The sequence below is a fragment of the Tupaia chinensis genome, unplaced genomic scaffold, assembly GCF_000334495.1.
Source record: "Tupaia chinensis unplaced genomic scaffold, TupChi_1.0 Scaffold000515_1, whole genome shotgun sequence".
In the NCBI taxonomy this organism is placed as follows: domain Eukaryota; kingdom Metazoa; phylum Chordata; class Mammalia; order Scandentia; family Tupaiidae; genus Tupaia; species Tupaia belangeri.
This window is the reverse complement of record NW_006160028.1, coordinates 2713506-2732450: the sequence shown is the minus strand read 5'-3', so window position 1 is coordinate 2732450 and position 18945 is coordinate 2713506. Positions and strand designations below refer to the sequence as shown.

Genomic DNA, 18945 nt, shown 5'->3' with positions numbered 1-18945 from the left:
GAGGAGAAGGGATTGTGGTGTGGCCATCCACCCTGGGGGGTGATTTTTCGCTTTCTGCCTCTGTCTCTCTCTGTCTGGCGAGCACATGCGCTCTATAGCAAACAAAACAAAACAAAACAAAAACAAAAACAAACAAACAAAAAAACCAAACTCTCCAAAAATAAACAAATAAAATAAAGTGAGGCATGTATTGGGTTGTTGGGAAAGTCATGATGCATGTTTGCATAGAAAATACATCATGACTTCACCGATGACGTAATAAAGTAGCAAAGTTGTGCTTCGGGTCTACTTTGTTTCTTGAATGGAAGAGAATAAGCAAAGACTGAACTGGATTGATAAACTAATATTATTAAAATACTCTGTATCTTACGAGATTTTTTTTAGCGTATTTGGCTGGGAAAAATACACTCTGAGCCCCATTCTGCCTTGTTTAGAGGAATGGTGATGGGTTGGATACTACAGTGGGAAACCCATAGGCCTCAAAGTAACTAGGGGTAATACTTCAGCAATTTTATGTAGGCTCTTTGGACTTTATTTTCTCTTTTATATACACTTAGAAAATACTATCTGCTTTGCCAGATTGCTGTAAGATATGTGGGCAATAAATATGAAGTGCTAATTAAGAAATAGCTGCTATGTTTTTTATCATACCAGGCTGCTAGTTAGCATGGTGAGTTTGCTGTGTACAGGCAATGTGCTTCCATGCCGAACGTGAATGCTTCCTTTTCTTCGCCACCTGCAACTGCTCGTTTAACAGCCACCGCCCCTAGAGACAGGGAGAATTCTACCCTCATTCTGGATCAGGAAGCAACAAGACTTTCAATCTAAGGACAGTACTCATTGTTTACTCGACCCCAAGTGAGAAGCAGAAGGACTCCAATGCTTTCCCACATCCATACCTTCATCTGATACTCTTCTGTTTACAGTGACTTTCTCCTCATCTTTGAATGCTCACTTATTATACTTTCATGTTCCAATTAAATTTTAGTTTCTCTCAGGACTGAATAATCCAGTCAGACATGAAATTCTCTTCTCTGTAATGATAGCTTCTCTTCTCGTGATTTTCTTATATCTTCCTTAGAACCCATACCTTTTCCAGTCGACGGCCAGCAGCCTGGATGCAGATAAATGTTCTTATTCGCTTCTGCCTAGAGTGAGATTTTTTTTTTTTTTGGAGAGATTTTCACTGTAGGGCGCGTGTGCTCGCCAGACAGACAGAGAGAGACATAGAGACAGAAAGCGAGAAATCACCCCCCAGGGGGGATGGTCACGCCGCAATCCCTTCTCCTCCGTTCTCCTCTCAGGATCTTGGGCACGCACGCACACGCACCCGGCGTGAGTTTTAAGCCACCGTGTCTGGGACACGAACCGCGGTCGACTACGTGGGAGTCCAGCGACATAGCCATTACGCTAACTGCTGGTTCCCCCTAGAGTAGGATTTTGAACATGGTCCACTCAGCACACATATGTAGAATGAATGATACTATACTAGAGTTTAATACTTTGTTTTTTGTTTTGTTTTGTTTTGTTTTCTTTTTTTTTTGCTATAGGGTGCGTGCACTCGCCAGCCAGCCAGAGAGAGACAGAGAGACAGAAAGCGAGAAATCACCCCCCAGGGGGGATGGCCACACCACAATCCCTTCTCCTCCATTCTCCTTTTGGGATCTTGGACACACACGCACACGCGTCCGGCGTGAGTTTTAAGCCACCGTGTCTGGGACACGAACCGCGGTCGACTACATGGGAGTCCAACGACATAGCCATTATGCTAACTGCTGCTCCCAATACTTTATATCTTTGAAACTACATTGTCTCTGTGACTTTAAGTAAGAATGCATTTCATTTAGTATTCAGGATTTAGTTGATGCATACTCTATTGGGTGCTATTCGGATGAAAATAAAAAGGGGGCCTTGGTCTTTTTGACCTTTAAATTATTATAAAGAATTTGCTTTGATATTCTGAAGCTCATTTCTTTCCTGCTCTCTGTAGAAATACGTGGGGATACAGTAGGAGAAGATTTCATGTGTACTTGAAGCATCTTTAGGGGATTGTATATACATGCACATCCTAATTTAAATAATCAGAAGTTCCCAAGGATACATGCTTCTGTACTGAGCATGATGCAAGATTAATTAAAGACCATGCTCAGACTTTGTCTTTCTGACTCTTACAGTCTTTTGGATAATGCTTACAATGCAAGCAGAATTAATTTGCCAGACATGGAATGTTCTGTCACCTCCTAATTATGTTGTAGAGCTAATTTGTTTAGTTACATTTTTAAATGATGCTTTTTGTTGTGCTTTAACATACAAGTCATGCCTCCAGCTTTGACCAGGATAGATTTTTACTTTTTCCTTGTCTGGGGCTGTACCTCCCTTCATTCAAGAACTGTGTCTAAAATGGAGGGACACTTTACGATGAGCTAGTCTTCGATGCCTGTCTTGCCAGGATACAGCCCATGCAATTTCTTTTGCTTTCGCCTTGAGCATTTAGCCTAAATAAGTCATCGGGAGGGTTTGTTTGTTCTGCCTTAGAGTTTCTGATCAAAAGCTTCTTTATGAAAGATCATGTGCCAAAGGCAGAATTTAACTATGAGTGATACTTTCCATGCCTAATTTCTCCAAAAGCCAGTTTGAAAAACCAATGCTTCATGATGTCATTTAGCAGCAGCAGGTGTGACAAAAACTTAGAAATTAGCAACTGTACTTAATAATGAGTCCCAAGTGAGTCGCCCACACAGCCAGTGTTGTTATTGGCTAATGTAGCAGATACACAGCCTCTGCAAAGGCGGGTGTCATGTCATAGTCCACTGTCAATATCGTTGCAGACTTGTTTTCCTTCCTTGGTTACATACTTAATAAGGACATTGGGAAATTAGAGTGTGTCCTAATTTAACTGAAACCTTTTATAAAATAAATAAAAATATATTTTGCCTTACTTTTAATTAATCAATTTATTTATCGTTATTATTGTTTTAGATTTTTGCCACAGAGTACATGCACTTACTGGAGAGACAGAGAGCAACAGCAGAGAGAAAAGGAAATTGAGAAGTCTCCCCTCATGGGAGATGGCCACACTGTAATCCTTTTTCTTCTGTTCTCCTTCATTCTCCTCTTGGCATTTTGGGTATGCACGCATATGCACCCAATGAGATGTTTGTTTGTTTGTTTGTTTTTAAGAGAGATTTTTGCTATAAGACACATGTGCTTGCTGGACACACAGAGAGTGAAAAAGTGAGAAAGCATCCCCTGTGGGGATGGACATGCTGCAATCCCTTCTTCTCCATTCTCTTCTTGGAATTTTGGGCATGTGCATTCATGTGGCTAGCATGATTTTCAAGCCACCAGTTCTGAGATGTGAACTGTGGTTGACCATGTGGGAGCCCGGTGTCTTAACCACTATGCCTGCTGGCCCTGACCCAGAGTGATTCTCTTCTTTTTCATTTTTTTTTTTTTTTGAGAATTTTGCTATAGGGGGCATGCACTCACTAGAGAGACAGAGAGACAGAAAGTGAAAAATCACCCTCCAGGAGGTATAGCCATGTTGCAATCTCTTCTCCTCCATTCTCCTCTTGGGACTTTGGGCATGTACACCCACGTGCCCATTTTGAGTTTCAAGTCACCAGGTCCAGAACTTGAACCACAGCTGACTATGTGGGAATCCAGTGACTTAACCATTATGCTGTCTGCTGGTTCCCCTTCAGCATGATTTTTTAAAAACTTTTTTGAGAGGTTTTTGCTATAGGGTGCATGTGCTCGCTAGGAAGCAGAGACAGAAAGAAAGCGAGAAATCACCCCCTAGGGGGGATGGCCATGTCGCAATCTCTTCTCCATTTTCCTCATGGGATCTTGGGCACGCACACACACGCACATGGCATGAGCTTAAGCCACTGGGTCTGGGACTTGAACCGCGGTCGACTACATGGAAATTCAACAACATAGCCATTATGCTAACTGCTGGTCTCCCCCTCAGCATGATTTTTAAGCCACCAAACCCAGGACTAAAATTGCAGAGTCAACCATGTGGGATCCAACATCCTATCCACCATGCCACCTGCTGGTCTGCCATATATATGGAGATATATACATATATTTTTATTTATTTATCTATTTTAGATCGTATGTGTGTGTGTGTGTGTGTGTGGTGTGTGTGAGAGAGAGAGAGAGAAAGAGAGAGAGAGAGAGAGAAATTGTATGATAAAAATGGTATCACTCAGGGGACAGCCAGTGGCATGGTGGTTAAGACAGCTGAATCCCACATGGTAGACTTCAAGGATCCAGTCATGGATCTGGTGGTTTAAAAACACTCCAGGCACATGTGTGTGCATGTCCCGAATCCTGAGAGCAGAATGGAGAAGGGATTATGGTATGGTATGTCTGTCACCCCTGGAGAGTGATTTCGCAACTTCTCTGTCTCTCTCCCTCAGTGTCTCTCTCCAGCAAGCATGCATGCCTTATAGGAAAAACAAAAACTAAGAAAGTTGTGACACTGTAAAAATTTGAATAATTTTAATGTTTTGTTAGTGGCAAATAAATTTCAAGAAGATAGAGGATTCTACTTGATAATTCCACTATATGATAGGAAAATTGTCTGAATTACAGCCTTTGGAATTTTTCTCTAATAAAAGTTTATTGCTAGAACCCTCTGTGCTTAGATTCTTCAATCCAGTAAAAGTCATTGTACCTTCCATTCGTAGACTAAAATCTGTGACCCAAACCCACATTTAGACAGTTCTTCTTGATGCTTATCTAGCTGTGCGTATCTAGCTGTGCTAGTCCCTACAATGTATAATGCTTTCAGGGCCAAGGAGATTTACTGAACCCATGCCACTACTCCCTGCATTGCTCCCTACCCCAGCTCTTTGTTCTGAGGTCTAGTGGCTTCAGGATGACCTAGGACCTTGTCAGTAACAGAATATGTATCTCAGTCTCCACTCTATACCTGCTGAGTCAGAAGCTGTGTTTAGCAAGCTCTCAGTGATTCAATGCACATTAAAGTCTATCACGCACTGGTTTAGACCATACTTTGTGTGAATGAGACCCTAAATGTCTCTTCCTAAGTGGCCATTTATCCTCTTTCCAGGTCTGTGTGGACTCTTCAATGGGTCTGCTCTCCCAAGAGTATATTGTCATGCCAGTGAACATATACTTAGACCCAAGAAGTGACTGAGAGGTGACAAACTGGGGAGCGAATCAGTGGATGGAGTGTGGAAACTTGGGCTGGTTCTTCTCACTACTATGTGCCAAGCCTTCCATGTTGAGGGGGGAAAATACTAGGATTTTGCAAAAATCTACATGGTTGCATTGGGCCTGGGTGGAAATGCAAAGCTCTGTGGTAAAAGGAAATCTTAAATAAAAACAAAAGTATGTTATAAAACCCCAAATACAAATACATGCGGAGTAATACTATTGCAACATGAAGATAAATAAAAAACGCCAAGTTAAACCTTAGCTCACTTACCCTAAAGCAAATATTCACTGTGAATTGCAGGTGAATCAGTTTTATTTCAGGAAATGTCTGGAATTTCTTAACTTTGTAAATAGGACAGTATTAGGTATTTCATAAGAGTTTTCTTCTTTGCCCCACTTACCCTAAATTTCTGATTCATCATCAGGCTTTGGTGAGAGCAGCAGAAGCTAGCAGCCTTTTAAAGAATATGTAAATTTTTTTCTTTTGATTTCCTTTTTAGAGTTGTGCTAAAGGAATGATTTAATCCTAGGATTAGAGGGATGAGGTGTGATATACACAGTCCTGCAGTAGTTCTGCCAAAAGGCAAATGAGGAAATGACATGAGAGTTCACAGGTGACTTCCTTCAAGTTATGTAGCAATGGAAGTACTGAGATTTGAACCCAGAACTGCGTCCTCTGAACTGTATGTCTTCTTTTTTGTTTTTTCTACATCAAAGTGCCTCAAGAGCAACATTGGAATTTTGTTGTCTGAATTTCACCTGTGGTAGGAGCGTGGTAGGAAGCTTGGAAGCAGCACTGCACATCGAGTGCTTGCTGAACACTTTGAACGGCTTACATTGACCATGTCCAAGAGAGAGAAAGCTCACAGTGGACTGCGACTGCATGTGGACGTTAAAGATAATCGTTCTCGCTCTGCCCACGTGACTCACCGTATGAAATACCATAAACTCCCTCAGGAAATGTCGTCAATAACTTAAAGGAGAAAATAAGGGTATCACATGTGATTTCTTCAAATTTGCTCTATTTGAAATTCCTTCAGAGTGCAGAAAGCAAAAATGTTTTCAGCTTTCAGAGCCAAATTCATGGGGAATTATTAGGAGAGAAGATCTGGCTCCTGATTTGTCAGGTACCCATTTGCCCACTACCTTCATGATCAGCACTGACTGTGCCCTCAGGGTCGTGGAGTATTGGGCCAGAAGTTGGTGGTGACTGGTCTCTGTAATAACCCACATGTGTATTCCAGCCCATCTACTCTTAACTCCCTTGAGAGGAAATGGAAACATGAAACTAAGGTAAAGGTTTTTCTTAGAAGAGGGATTTTTAATCGTTCTCGCTCTGCCCACGTGACTCACCGTATGAAATACCATAAACTCCCTCAGGAAATGTCGTCAATAACTTAAAGGAGAAAATAAGGGTATCACATGTGATTTCTTCAAATTTGCTCTATTTGAAATTCCTTCAGAGTGCAGAAAGCAAAAATGTTTTCAGCTTTCAGAGCCAAATTCATGGGGAATTATTAGGAGAGAAGATCTGGCTCCTGATTTGTCAGGTACCCATTTGCCCACTACCTTCATGATCAGCACTGACTGTGCCCTCAGGGTCGTGGAGTATTGGGCCAGAAGTTGGTGGTGACTGGTCTCTGTAATAACCCACATGTGTATTCCAGCCCATCTACTCTTAACTCCCTTGAGAGGAAATGGAAACATGAAACTAAGGTAAAGGTTTTTCTTAGAAGAGGGGTTTTTTTTTTTTTTTTTTTAGCTTAGTTGCTCTGAACATGCTGAAACTTGGTTATTTGGGGTGTTCAAAAGTAACTTCCCTTTAAGAGAGGAAGTTAAAACTTATACAAACCTGAGGACAATGAGATTTGCCAAATGTCCTCATTTAAAATAGACGAAATTGCCTCAAAGTGATTCTTCTTTTGTGTGGCATTTCCCCTGGTAGTTTTGCAAGGGTGGCCTTCTCCTCTCTCTGCCTGGCAACCTCTTGGCACAGAGGGACCTCAATTTAGACATTGCAAGCTAGCATCTGCAGCATTCTCCTTTCAAAGCAATACAGCTCCTTCTGTCCTGGGCATTTCTCCAAATCTCTCATTTTATGTATTATTACATCTCGAAATCTCATTTATGTAGTAAAAATCGATAAAGATTTTTTTCCTACCCCACTCTGAACAAACAGAAGATACTTTAAGAGCTCATTCCATTGTCTAATGGAATTCAGAAATATAGACTAATGAAAGACAAAAGTAGCAACAGCCAGATCACGCTGCTGTTTTGTTTTAAATTATATTTTTTTTACAGTAAAGATTGGAGTCTATTCATTTCAAAACTTTTGACCATATACTACAAGATAGATACCATGATGAGCATAATGTAGACACAGCTGCTATTCTCTATGTTTTCCATGAGAGAGAGAGTCAGAGATAGAGACAGGCATTGCCAACAGGACACCCATGTCATGACCCACCTAACTTCAGCCAGCCTAGATCACGAACATGCGCATATGTGTGAATTTATGGCATGGATCTAGGACCTGCCCAAGTGTTTCTGCATCATATAAAATGTGCCACTGTGGCTCTCCAGACCCTATTCTTGAACAGCTCAGAGTTCATTTCGTGATCAAGACACGTGTACGAAATGATTTTATGTTGGCCAAATGATCACAAATGTTGTAAGAAAAGCTCAGCAAGGTGGATTGATTGGCTGAAGTCCTGAGGAGCTGTGCTTTCAGATATTGGAAATGCATACTAGAGCTGTCCTTAAAAGGACTTGTCTATCAGACCAAGAAAGTGTTTCTGATGTGATAGGCAATTAGAGAAGCTCCTGAGAGGTTGAATTGGCCCTGAAGGGCAGAGGTTAGCTGGTTCAGGTTAGGAGAGCCCACCAAGAAAAACAAATGGCTGTCTTTCCATCTGCTTGTCAGGGATGGACAACACACGTGCTTCTTTTCTCAGTTGTCCTGTACAGCCGCAGGAATCCATGGAATTATCAGGGAATGTGAAATCAGGCTTGCATTAGAGTGCCATCTCTACCTCTCACTGTTTAGCGGCTTTGGACCTCAGTTTTGTCACCTGTAAGACAGCGATTACACACTTACCTTGTGAGCTTGTGGGAAGGACTAGAGATCAGAAATGTAGAAGTCTTAGCAGATAGTCTGCTGCAGTTCTTAGTTCTTTCTCTTATGATAGATGATATATAATGCATAGTAATTACAGAAAGTAAGAATTTTAAAGAAGATAAAAACCTTGTGCTTGATCAGTAGTACGAGCTTTTTAATTAATATTTTAGTGTGTTTCTTTTTCAATTTTTTTAAGTTTTTTTTTTTTTTCCCATAGGACACATGTGCTTGCCAGAGAGAGACAGTGAGGGACAAGGTGAGAAATAACCCCCCAGGAGGGACAGCCATGCTGCAGTCCTTTCTCCTCCATTCTCCTCCTGGGATTTTGGGCATGCACACGCAAGTGCCTGGTATAAATTTCAAGCCACCAGTGCGGGACATGAACCACAATCAGCCACGTGGGAGTCCAGCACCTTTACCACTATGCCACTTGCTAGCCCCTCTCAAGTGTGTTTCTCTTGATCCTTTTATTTGATTCCCATTTAGGTTTAGGGAAATGAACTGGAAAGGAAGGGGGTTCCCTTAAGATTTCCCTTTTCCTGTTGCTAGATTTGCTTTGCTCTTTTCGAGGAGAAGAATCCGTTGGATTAGCTGAGCTCTGGATCCTGCGTCTGACCTTCCTCTTCCATTACTGCAGAAGCAGCTCTCCTCTGAGCACTGCCAGAAGCAGGCAGCCTCTACTGGTGCTACCAAATGTCCTCTTTGCTCTCCATCCTCAGATCGCCACAGCATTCACATTTGTGAATAGAGCTCAGGGCCTGGGCTGGGAGACCAGGGTAGGGTCATGTCTTCGTGTAAGAAGGACGTGATGGTCAGCCCTGGAGTTCACTAGCCCTGTGCCTTCCGGCATTTCATACTTTCTCATTTTCAGGTCACCACAGTTTCATGAGGAATAATGGGATAGCGGAAGGGAAAGTGTTTTGTATGCTATTAGGCAATGTCTCAACTGCAGATATTGGATGGCTACCATTTACCAGGCAGATTTAGAGACTTTAAAGTTTTCATTATCTTTAGCCTTTTAAAACATTTTTGAGCAAAGTATCAACATTTGCATTTAACTGAAGAAAACACAGAGGTGCTTTGAGGCTGGGAAACCTGCTAATGCAATTAAGTGACAACCTTAATGGGATCTGTTGTGGATAAAGTTTATATTTCTTTCTCTTTTTTTAAAGAGGTTTTTGCCATAGGGTGAGTTCACTCACCAGAGAGAGACAGAGACAGAGAAAGAGAGAAATCATTCCCCAGGGTGGATAGCCACATCACAATCCCTTTTGCTCCATTCTCTTCCTGGGATCTTGGGCACACATGCACATACACCCAGCATGATTGTCAAGCCACTGAGACAGGGACTCGAACCACGGTCGGCCATGTGGAAGTCCAATGATGTAACTGCTCCACTATCTGCTGATGCCAAAATTTGTATTTCTTTCTTTTTGTTTTCTTTATGCTAGTGTTTGCCATAGGGAGATAGAGTATGAGACAAACTGAGAGCAAGCAAGGGAGAGCAAAAATGGGAAAGCACCCTAATGTGGGATGGCCATGCTGCAGTCTCTCCTCCATTCTCCTTTCAGGAGTTAAAATTCATGCTGGGCACATGCACACGTGTGCCCAAGATACTGAGAGAACGGAGGAGAAAGGGTTAAAGCATGGGTATTCCTCTTAGGGGGGTGATTTCTCGCTTTCTGTTTCTCTGTCTCTTTCTCTGGCGAGTGCACATTCCCTATAATCTCTAACAACACCAACAAAAAAGAATTATAAAATTTCATGTCATCCCAACAATAGAAAGAAGGTTTTAGTGGGACCAGCAGTTAGAGTAGTGACTGTGTTGCTGGACTCCCATGTAGTCGACCGCAGTTTGCGTCCCAGACCCGGTGGCTTAAACTCACACTGGGCACGTGTGCATGCATGCCCAAGATCCCAAGAGGAGAATTGAGGAGAAGGGATTGCGGTGTGGCCATCCCCCCTGGGGGGTGATCTCTCGCTTTCTATCTCTCTGTCTGGTGAGCGCATGCGCCCTATAGCAAAAACCTCTCCAAAGGAAAAAAAAAAAAAAAAAAGAAAGAAAGAAGGTTTTAGTTTTTAATGCTAGAACATTCTGGCAGGTGTAGATTCCACATGGGTCGTGTAAATACTCATAACGTAAAAAAAAATAGATTCTTCTCCTTTATCCAAAAGTTATTTTTCATCAGCTTCGTTGGGTTAACTCGCCATTTAAATGGCATCTATGCGGCCAAAACATTTTTTGTAAAGTGGATGCATTTCCCTTAAAGGAATGGCTTGAGGGAAAAGTAAGTTACTTGCCCATAACCACAAATAGTAATGCATTCCTAGTTTTCCTGTCAGTAGACGTTAAGAAAACGTGAATTAGAAGAACAGCTCAAGTCAGGAATGTTGATAGCAGCAAGAAATGGTAGCCTGGTGGTGATGGAAGAGGCAGCTGAACGTAAGAACCAATCAATTCAGCAGTCAGGAGGCTTTCAGAGCTTTGAACAAATAGCTTTACTCTGCATACGCAGCAGCGGGCTTTTACAGAAGGAAGCACTGTAGTATTGGAGAGTATTATAAGAGGTTTGAGTATTAATCTGGATAACTTTCTAGATTTCAGTTTCTGTTTTGGTGACAGGGGTCAAAGACATAGGACATAGATGATGAATAAAAGTCCCTTCCAGGTCTTAGAATCAGGGGTTTGTGATGATTTTACTAAGCAATAAACATTTGTTATTTTTAGTAGAATCTGTTTAAGAAAGTAGTGTGTAGGGACCAGCAGTTAGTGTAATGGCTATGTCGCTGGACTCCCATGTAGCCGACCGTGGTTCAAATCCTGGACCCGGTGGTTTAAACTCATTCCGGACGCACGTGCATGCGTGCCCAAGATCCTGAGAGGAGAATGAATTGTGGCGTGGCCATCCCCCCTAGGGGGTGATTTCTTGCTTTCTATCTCTTGATCTCTGTCTGTCTGGGTGAGCACACGTACCCTATAGCAAAAACCTCTCAAAAAAAAAGAAAATAGTGTGTTAAGTTTAGAATTACTTCAGTCTAAATATTTCATCCATACCAGTTCTGGATGAAAAAAATAACTTCTTTATGCTATTTCAGTGAAACTTGAAGGTATATTAATCCTTTGCTCTGGTGGATCAGAAGTATTGATTTTGTGTACAGTTAGAATGTGTTCTAGAGACTCTCCATTCTTTTGTCTCCACTATTTTATATAAAGGAAAATACAGGTCCAGAAATGTCCCCAGGTCTAAGCCACAAAGACAGTTAGCACAAGAGCTAGGAGTAGACCCAAATTCTATTGACAGCCAGTTTAATGAGCGGACTGCCATAACATGTAACATTCTGCAAATGAAATAATATGATGTTCAAATTCACAAACATCCTAACTTGGTTTCATTCATTCGTTTTCATTAAATAAGGATTTATGGTTACTGGGTACCTGGTGCTGAGTGCCCACGTTTCCTTTAGTATCAACGTTTGCTGCACAGACACAGGTGCATCTGGTGAGTCCTGAACTCTTAGGCCGGAACTTTGGTTTACTTTAGTCTTTGACCTCAGCCACGGGCATGATCAACTGTAGGACGAGCACAGCTGAAGCTTCCCAAGCAGATAAACATTTCTTTCAAGGAAGGACATTCAGCTTGGAAGTTCCCATACCCTGTTTTAATAACCCTTTTTGTAATTATTCATTTTTACTTTCTCTGATGTCTGCTTTTGATTTAACCCTAGATCTTCTGTGGTTTAGGATCATTTCTTCTTCTCCTTCTAGAAGGAGGATCCAGTCCCAGCAGCCTCCTGAGGATGTCTCACATTCATTAAATTATCCTTTGCCCTTTTGTCTAACCAGCTGAATACAAATTATTCTGGTCTTTCAGTACAGATCTTAAATTTATTGGAGTGAGTAAAGGACTTTAGAGAGAATCTAATTTCAGCTGCCTGGTTTGATAGAGATACCCTTGGAGCCCAGAAAGGAGTGTTCAAATTACCCAAGAAGTTGGTGGCAGATCTAACTTCGGAAGCCAGGCCCTATAACTTTCATGGACAACGGTTACCACCACACCGCAATGCCCTGGGATCCTCTATGAATACTGTTGGCCCATTTTGCTTTATCACTTAATTCCCCCTCAAGTGAGACACACTATAGAATGTCTTGGCTACCCATGCCAGTAAATGGTTAATCTCACTGAGCCCCAGGCCCTAGAGACTTCTGGGAGGGAGCCAGGTGAGCAAAGAGAGCAGATAAAGGCAGCACCTGCCATGGGTTTGGAACAGCCTGGGGACACTGAGAGAATGTAAACACATTCTGCAAATCTTATTGTCTGACTCTGTGCCAGCGTCTTTTGGGTTCCTGTCATGGAAAATATTCCGTCTGAGGTCATTCAATGGAGCAAGGAGCATTGAAAATACCCTCTAGGGTGCCAACTCTGCCCCTGCTTTTGTTCAGAATAAATAAGCAAGGGACTAACATTTCATGGCCTAGAAGGCCTGCTTTTCAACAACACAGACTGGAAGGTAGGGGGAAAGGAGACAGTAAGAAAAGAGATTGTGTTCTGAATTGCTCTCTCCCCCGGCCGCCTGCCCTCCTCCCCTGCACGGCCTCTCTGTTTGCTCACCCATACTTACAAGCACACGCCCTGCGTTTAGAGCAAGAGTTAATGTCTGTGCTTCCTCATAAAACTCAGTTTGGTGCCTCAAGCTATGTTTTTAATTCTGTGGTGGAGCTTTGAGATTTGAGATGAGTAGAAAGGAGGGGCAGCTGACGAAGGTAATAATGGAAGCTGCCATTTCTCATTCTGGAGAGCTTGGCATCCTTCTTCGTTTCTACCAACAGGTAGTTTAATGCCAGAGCAGGGAGCTTAGAAGGGCCAGAGAAAGGAGATTGAGAAGTCAAGGGGAAGAAGCTGCCATGTAGCCTTATGCAAAGGATGTGTGGCTTCTCCCTGAATAAAGAACGAACAGAAGAGACAAAGGAACTCAGGCTGGTGATTTAGCAGGCATCTTTTCTGCTTTAGTAAAATGGCTTCCAAGAGAGGAGTCCTTGAAAGAAATAATTCCTTGTCTTTCAAAATGAGAAGAAAAACATTTGTGGGATACAGATATGGTTTGTTGCCTGGTGATGATGTCATGTATAGTAATCTCAACTCACCTGGTGTGTGGCATATTCTATGTTGGGTAAAATCTCTTTACAACCTAAATGATGTATAGTGATTGAATGTATCAGTAATAATAAATAATAATAAAAGTTTTAAATGTGATATTGAAGAAAGTTTTCCCTCTTAGTCAACCTAGAGCAACTACTTTGTATTGTTAAATTAAACTTATTCTATCATGTTGGATCCTTTGCCACTTGTATGAGTGTTTGGTTCTGTATAAGCTTCATGTCTTTACTTTTTGGTGTCGAAGGCAGCACTCTGTTGGCCTACTAGGATGGTTCAAAGTAGTAATTGCTTAGGCCTTCACCCTGCCAACGACTGTGTGTGAGTAGGATTCTGAGTCTGAGTCACTGAGTAGAACTTGTAATTAAAACGACTAAAAGAAGAACTGTAATCTTTGAAATCTCTGCTCCTCACTTATATGAGGGGACTTCAAATAGCCCATGAAGAAATGAAATTAAAGCATGAGTTTGTGTTCAGTACAAACATTTTTAAAGTCCCTGTGTAGTTCTTCCATGATGTGTATTTTCCATGAACCTTTTGAAGACCTCTCATATATCTATAAAATGGAAGAATTGGTAACTGCCTTCGAAGGAGCCTCCCAATTCATTGTGGTATGCTGAAAGTCTCTGTCTATTATAAACCGTCTTCCTCGGCCAAGTCTTCTGGAGCTCTTTCTCTGGTTCTGCATCATTCTGGGAGGCTTTGAAATTTACTGGAAATAAAGAATACAATGCCTTTCTAGCATCCACTACTATGGGAATGGAGGCCAGATCCATCTGGTTTCCTTGATAATAGAAAATGGGAATAAAATAAGTTGTAACAAGTGATACTCTACTTTTACAGTGAGACTACATGATTCTATCTGTGCCTGTTGGAGATCTGGGAAGATGGTGATAGGAAAGTTGGCTCAGGGAACCTCAGATCTGGGATTTGAGGACTAAGTCTCATCCATTTCTTTATCCATGATGATACCCTGCCCAGAGAATGTGCTAAGTAAATGCAGAATTGAAGACAGAGAACTGTTGGGTCATCAGAGAAGTCATGACATATATTTCTATGTAAAAATGTGCCATGACTTCTCTGATAACCCAATACAATTATTTTAGAGAACCATTTCTGAGTTTATATAAAAGATCATTTTTAACCATTAGAAAAATTAAAGGGGGCCAGCAGGTAGTATAGTGGTTGGGGTGCTGGACTCCCACATGACTAACTGTGGTTCGAGTCCCAGACTCAGCAGGCAGCTTGAGGTCATGCCAGGCACATGTGCATGTGTGCCCAGAATCCCAGGAAGAGACTAGAGAAGAAGGGATTGCAGTGTTGCCATCCCCTTGGAGGGTCAATTTTTCACTTTCCCTCTCACCGTCTCTCTCTAGTGAGCACATGAGCCTTATAAAAAATAATAATAATAAAGAGTTTTTTAAAAAAGAAAAGATAATTAAAGAACTGTGTTTATTCAATGTGAAGAAGATTGAAGAAGTGGTTTAAGGTATTTGAATGGAAGTCTCCCTGATAGATTTAAGTTTAAATAGAGAATAATATACTTGATAGAAAATTGAGACTGGACACATAAGTATCCTGGGACTCAGAATTAGGTAGAGGAAAAAGAATCAACAGGTGAAGACAAATGCAAACCATCTCAGCACCTCTTCTGTGCTAGAGATTTTCTTCTCTGGTTTTTGTCTACATTCAGGGATCACGGCCTTTCTCCTTCTGTTTATTCCATTTTTACAGTCATTCTTGACTTGGTGATCTTATTAAGTTTGGTCATATTCCTTATCCTATTTCTTAGAACTATATTTATATCTAACAAAATAGCTCAGATATTATGGTATTAGTTAAATAATATTTTAAAAATATAAAGACCCTAACAGTACATAGTAGGCACAATGACACATAGTAGGCTATTCTTTTGCTTCTTATGCCACTCTTGTTACCTAAAGATGAGAAAGGTGGTGTGCAGTGTTCAGACAGTGCTGGTGAAAGCCATGGATTACACTTGCAGTGTTCTTTCAGGAAGAAAGTTGCCACATCTTTGCTTAATCCTTTGGTGTTGGTATTCCAGACTTGAGACTGTTTTCATTTTGATTAATCCCACTGTAGCAGCTCAGTAAGAAAGGTCCAGTCTTTTACTCTGAGACGTGACTTGTTCATATTTCCCCCTTCACTTCCAGTACTACATTATTTTCCTACAATCTTATAATTTCTAGTATAGAAGATATGTAAAAATCTATGTTGGTTTTATGACAGAGTTTTTTTTTTTTTTTCTTATGTTTACCTAGGACTCTGTAGCACACTTTTTTGTCCATAAAGAATCAGAGTATTCTTAGGGCACTTTTTAAAAAACTTTGTGTCTATTATAAATAAGGCCGTGTGTGTAAAGGCAGAACCAGAACTTCAAATGTATTTTGTAGCAGTAGCCCAGAATAAGAAGAAATCCCTCGATAAGCTCTCAGCAGACCAGGGCTCTTACCAGCTCATTCCCGTTCTGTTGTGATGCTTTAAGAAAGTCCTATACTTAGTTTTGGTTTCCTCATCTACAGAAAGAAGTCTCAAGGCTCTAGTTTTCTGCAGCCCTGCTAGCTCTAATATTTTACAGTTTATAAACCTGAACCTGCTCTTCCACCAAATGATAGCTGATCTGTGCCTTTATATATCTGTAAATTATTGTGGTAGATCCTAAACATCCCTAGGAAAGGTAAAAACGATACTTTGGCCTTTGTATCAGGGCAAGTGTTTTTCTCAGGGTGGCTAATTTGATACCTCTAAACTAAAGAACCCAGAGCCCAGAGGGTTCCTATGGACACTGTTCTTGACTAGGTAAATGCTGGTTGCATCATGCCCACACAGTTACTGAGGTTTTGGGATGACAACACAGAGACACCCTAAAGAACAGATGCAGAAGTCATATTTTTTTCTTAGCATGGGAAAACACAGTCATAAGATTCAAGAAAAATGATGCAGATACAGATTCAGAATGAAATTCAGAAAAAGAAATGAACTTGCCCATAGTCATACAATATTAGATACAAAAAATGAGACCAACATCAGGCAATCAGATACCCTCCTCATTGTATTTTTTATTCAATTCTGTTACCTCACATGATTTTTACCATGGTGGGGATAAATTACTATTGAATGAAGCATTTTGGGTCATAAAGGCATCAATAGTCCCCACAATTGCCCGGATCACTCTTGACAAATGAGAATAGGACAGACTTTCATAACACTCTAATAGCGAAACCTTTGTTAGAGAGTCTGAAAAGTCCCTTATTCATTTTACTTTGAAAGGAATTAGTTTTATATTCATTTTCTCAGCTCTTATCTCTGGAGCTCAGAAAGAAGGCAAGTTGAACTTGAATATTTAGTAGTATAGAAGATCTCTAAGAAAAATGCTGGCCATAGTCAAATTGATTGGTTATTTAGAAATAGGGTCCCTCTTGAATTTCATCCTTAAACTCCATTTGGGATTTCCCTAAAGTAATGGAATATAATGTGTGCTTATTAGAGAAGCTATCTTGGCAGATTTTCACCCCCTTTGGATAAAAGCAAAATTGCACCTAGCACATAAATTGACATATGAAGCAGTACATAATTCCATTGTGCAAGTTGTTTTAATGGACTCAAGCCAGAATGCTCCATTAACCAGCATGCATGGAATATTAATTGAGTTTAAGGTTTATTGCTAGGCCAGAAAAAAAAAAGCAGGAGCAAAGTACAGGGTGGTAGACTGGGGTGGAGAGGTAATAAATGTCATTTCAACAGTTGAGAAGGTGGGGGTCTGGAAAGAGAATTTTGAAGGCATGCATGATGTTTTTCTCTCTTTTTCCTTTTGTTTTCTATGTTTTTTCCTTTTCTTTCTTTCTTTTGGGCAAAGGATTAAGTGCCCCAAAAATACTGGGTGTCAACTTTCAAATATCATCACAAATCTGAGAACTGGGCAGTAGAATGTGCCAGGCTCTTTTCTTACTTTCCTTTTGTAAGAAGCGCAAGGATCAGCCAACTAGGAAGAAGGGTGTTATATGCATATGGGTGAGATTGTGTTTACACACATCTCTACATGGATAACTATTCAGAAACCACAATAGCATTCCCGAAGAATCCTTCCTTAATACAGGAAGTGACAGCTTTATGAAGGCACCACAATTAAGCTCTGGTTTTTCATTCTAGAAATCCTAGGATTTAATTTCTAGAAGAAATGAGACCCCTGTGATGCTCCGTAGGACTGTTTAGAATTACAGGAAACTTAATTTTAAAGCTTGTCAAATGCAAGACACCTGAGCATGGCTTAACCTCTAGGCATCTTTTTGAATTTAGAAATGTTTAAATCCACAAATCATATTGTAAATTCTAATGGGCACATGCAAAAGAAAGAGGCCCTAGAAATGACAGCTTTGTTATTCAACGTGGCCACATTCCTGTCATGACTTCTCTGCCCCTACCCCAAGCTCACATTCTCTTGCTCTGCATTTGGGTTTACCAGATGACCAGACCTAGGCTACACCAAGCAAAGACTTGAATATCATGCCTCAAGACTGTGTTTTCAGTGGGAAGGGACAGGCACAAATTCCCAACCAGCTTTGACTTGTTTGTTGCTGCAATTTCACTGATGGAATGTGTATAGAGAATAAAGAACAATGACATAAAGGAGATGAGGTCATGAAATTATCAATATCATATCATTTCTTTTCTCCTTGAAACTATCTCTTACCAGAACTAGCTGTTCTGGTTTCTGTCGTACCTGTTCAGCACCTCTTTCTCTTTCTTTTATAACTCTTATCATCAGGATGTTGAAATGAGGTCAATATCTATATTTTCAGCTCTAGCTACTGTCCTGAGTACCAGACACATTTCCAACTAGGCATTTCCACATAAAGTTCTCAATACCTTGAACTCACCATTTTTTTTTTCCTTTTTACTTTCTAAATTCCCTTGAGCAATTTAACAGGCTGGGAGGTAAACCACTTATCTCTGTAGCAATATAAATCCTGACTCAAGTATTATATTTCTTTATCTTTTTGTTTAAATCTAATGGAAATGACTAATCTAATGAAAAACTGCTTCCTTGTAGGAGACAAGGAGAAGGCCTTAGGATCTACTGGGGGAGTCCGGAGCAGCAATCCCTGTTATCTCGATGGAACCCATGGTCCACTGAGGTTCCTTATGCTACCTTCACTGAGCATCCTATGAAATATACCAGCGAGAAGCTTCTGGATATTTGCAAGGTAGGAGACAGCTTGACTATCACACTTTAATTAGATTTATAGGTGAAGTTATGTTCTTCTAAAGCATATGTAGTCATTTCTTGGTGTGTGCAGGGGTTTGGTTCCTGGACCTCCTGAAGCTACTGAGATCTATTGGTGCTCAAGCCATTTATAAATACTGGTGTATAGGGTCGGCAGGTGGCATGGTGGTTAAAGGGCTGAACTCCCACATGGCTGATCCCAGTTCCAAGTCCAGGACCTGGTGGCTTAAAAATCATGA

The 18945-nt window shown here is 40.9% G+C and overlaps 1 protein-coding gene across 1 annotated transcript in view; it reads left to right on the top strand.

The window, feature by feature from the left end:
* TPRG1 (tumor protein p63 regulated 1) overlaps positions 1-18945 on the top strand; it is a 147522-nt gene that overhangs the window by 109791 nt on the left and 18786 nt on the right. The window contains exon 4 of the mRNA XM_006156725.2: positions 18533-18686. Coding sequence (XP_006156787.1) covers positions 18533-18686 — 154 coding nt within the window. The remainder of the gene's footprint in view (positions 1-18532; positions 18687-18945) is intronic.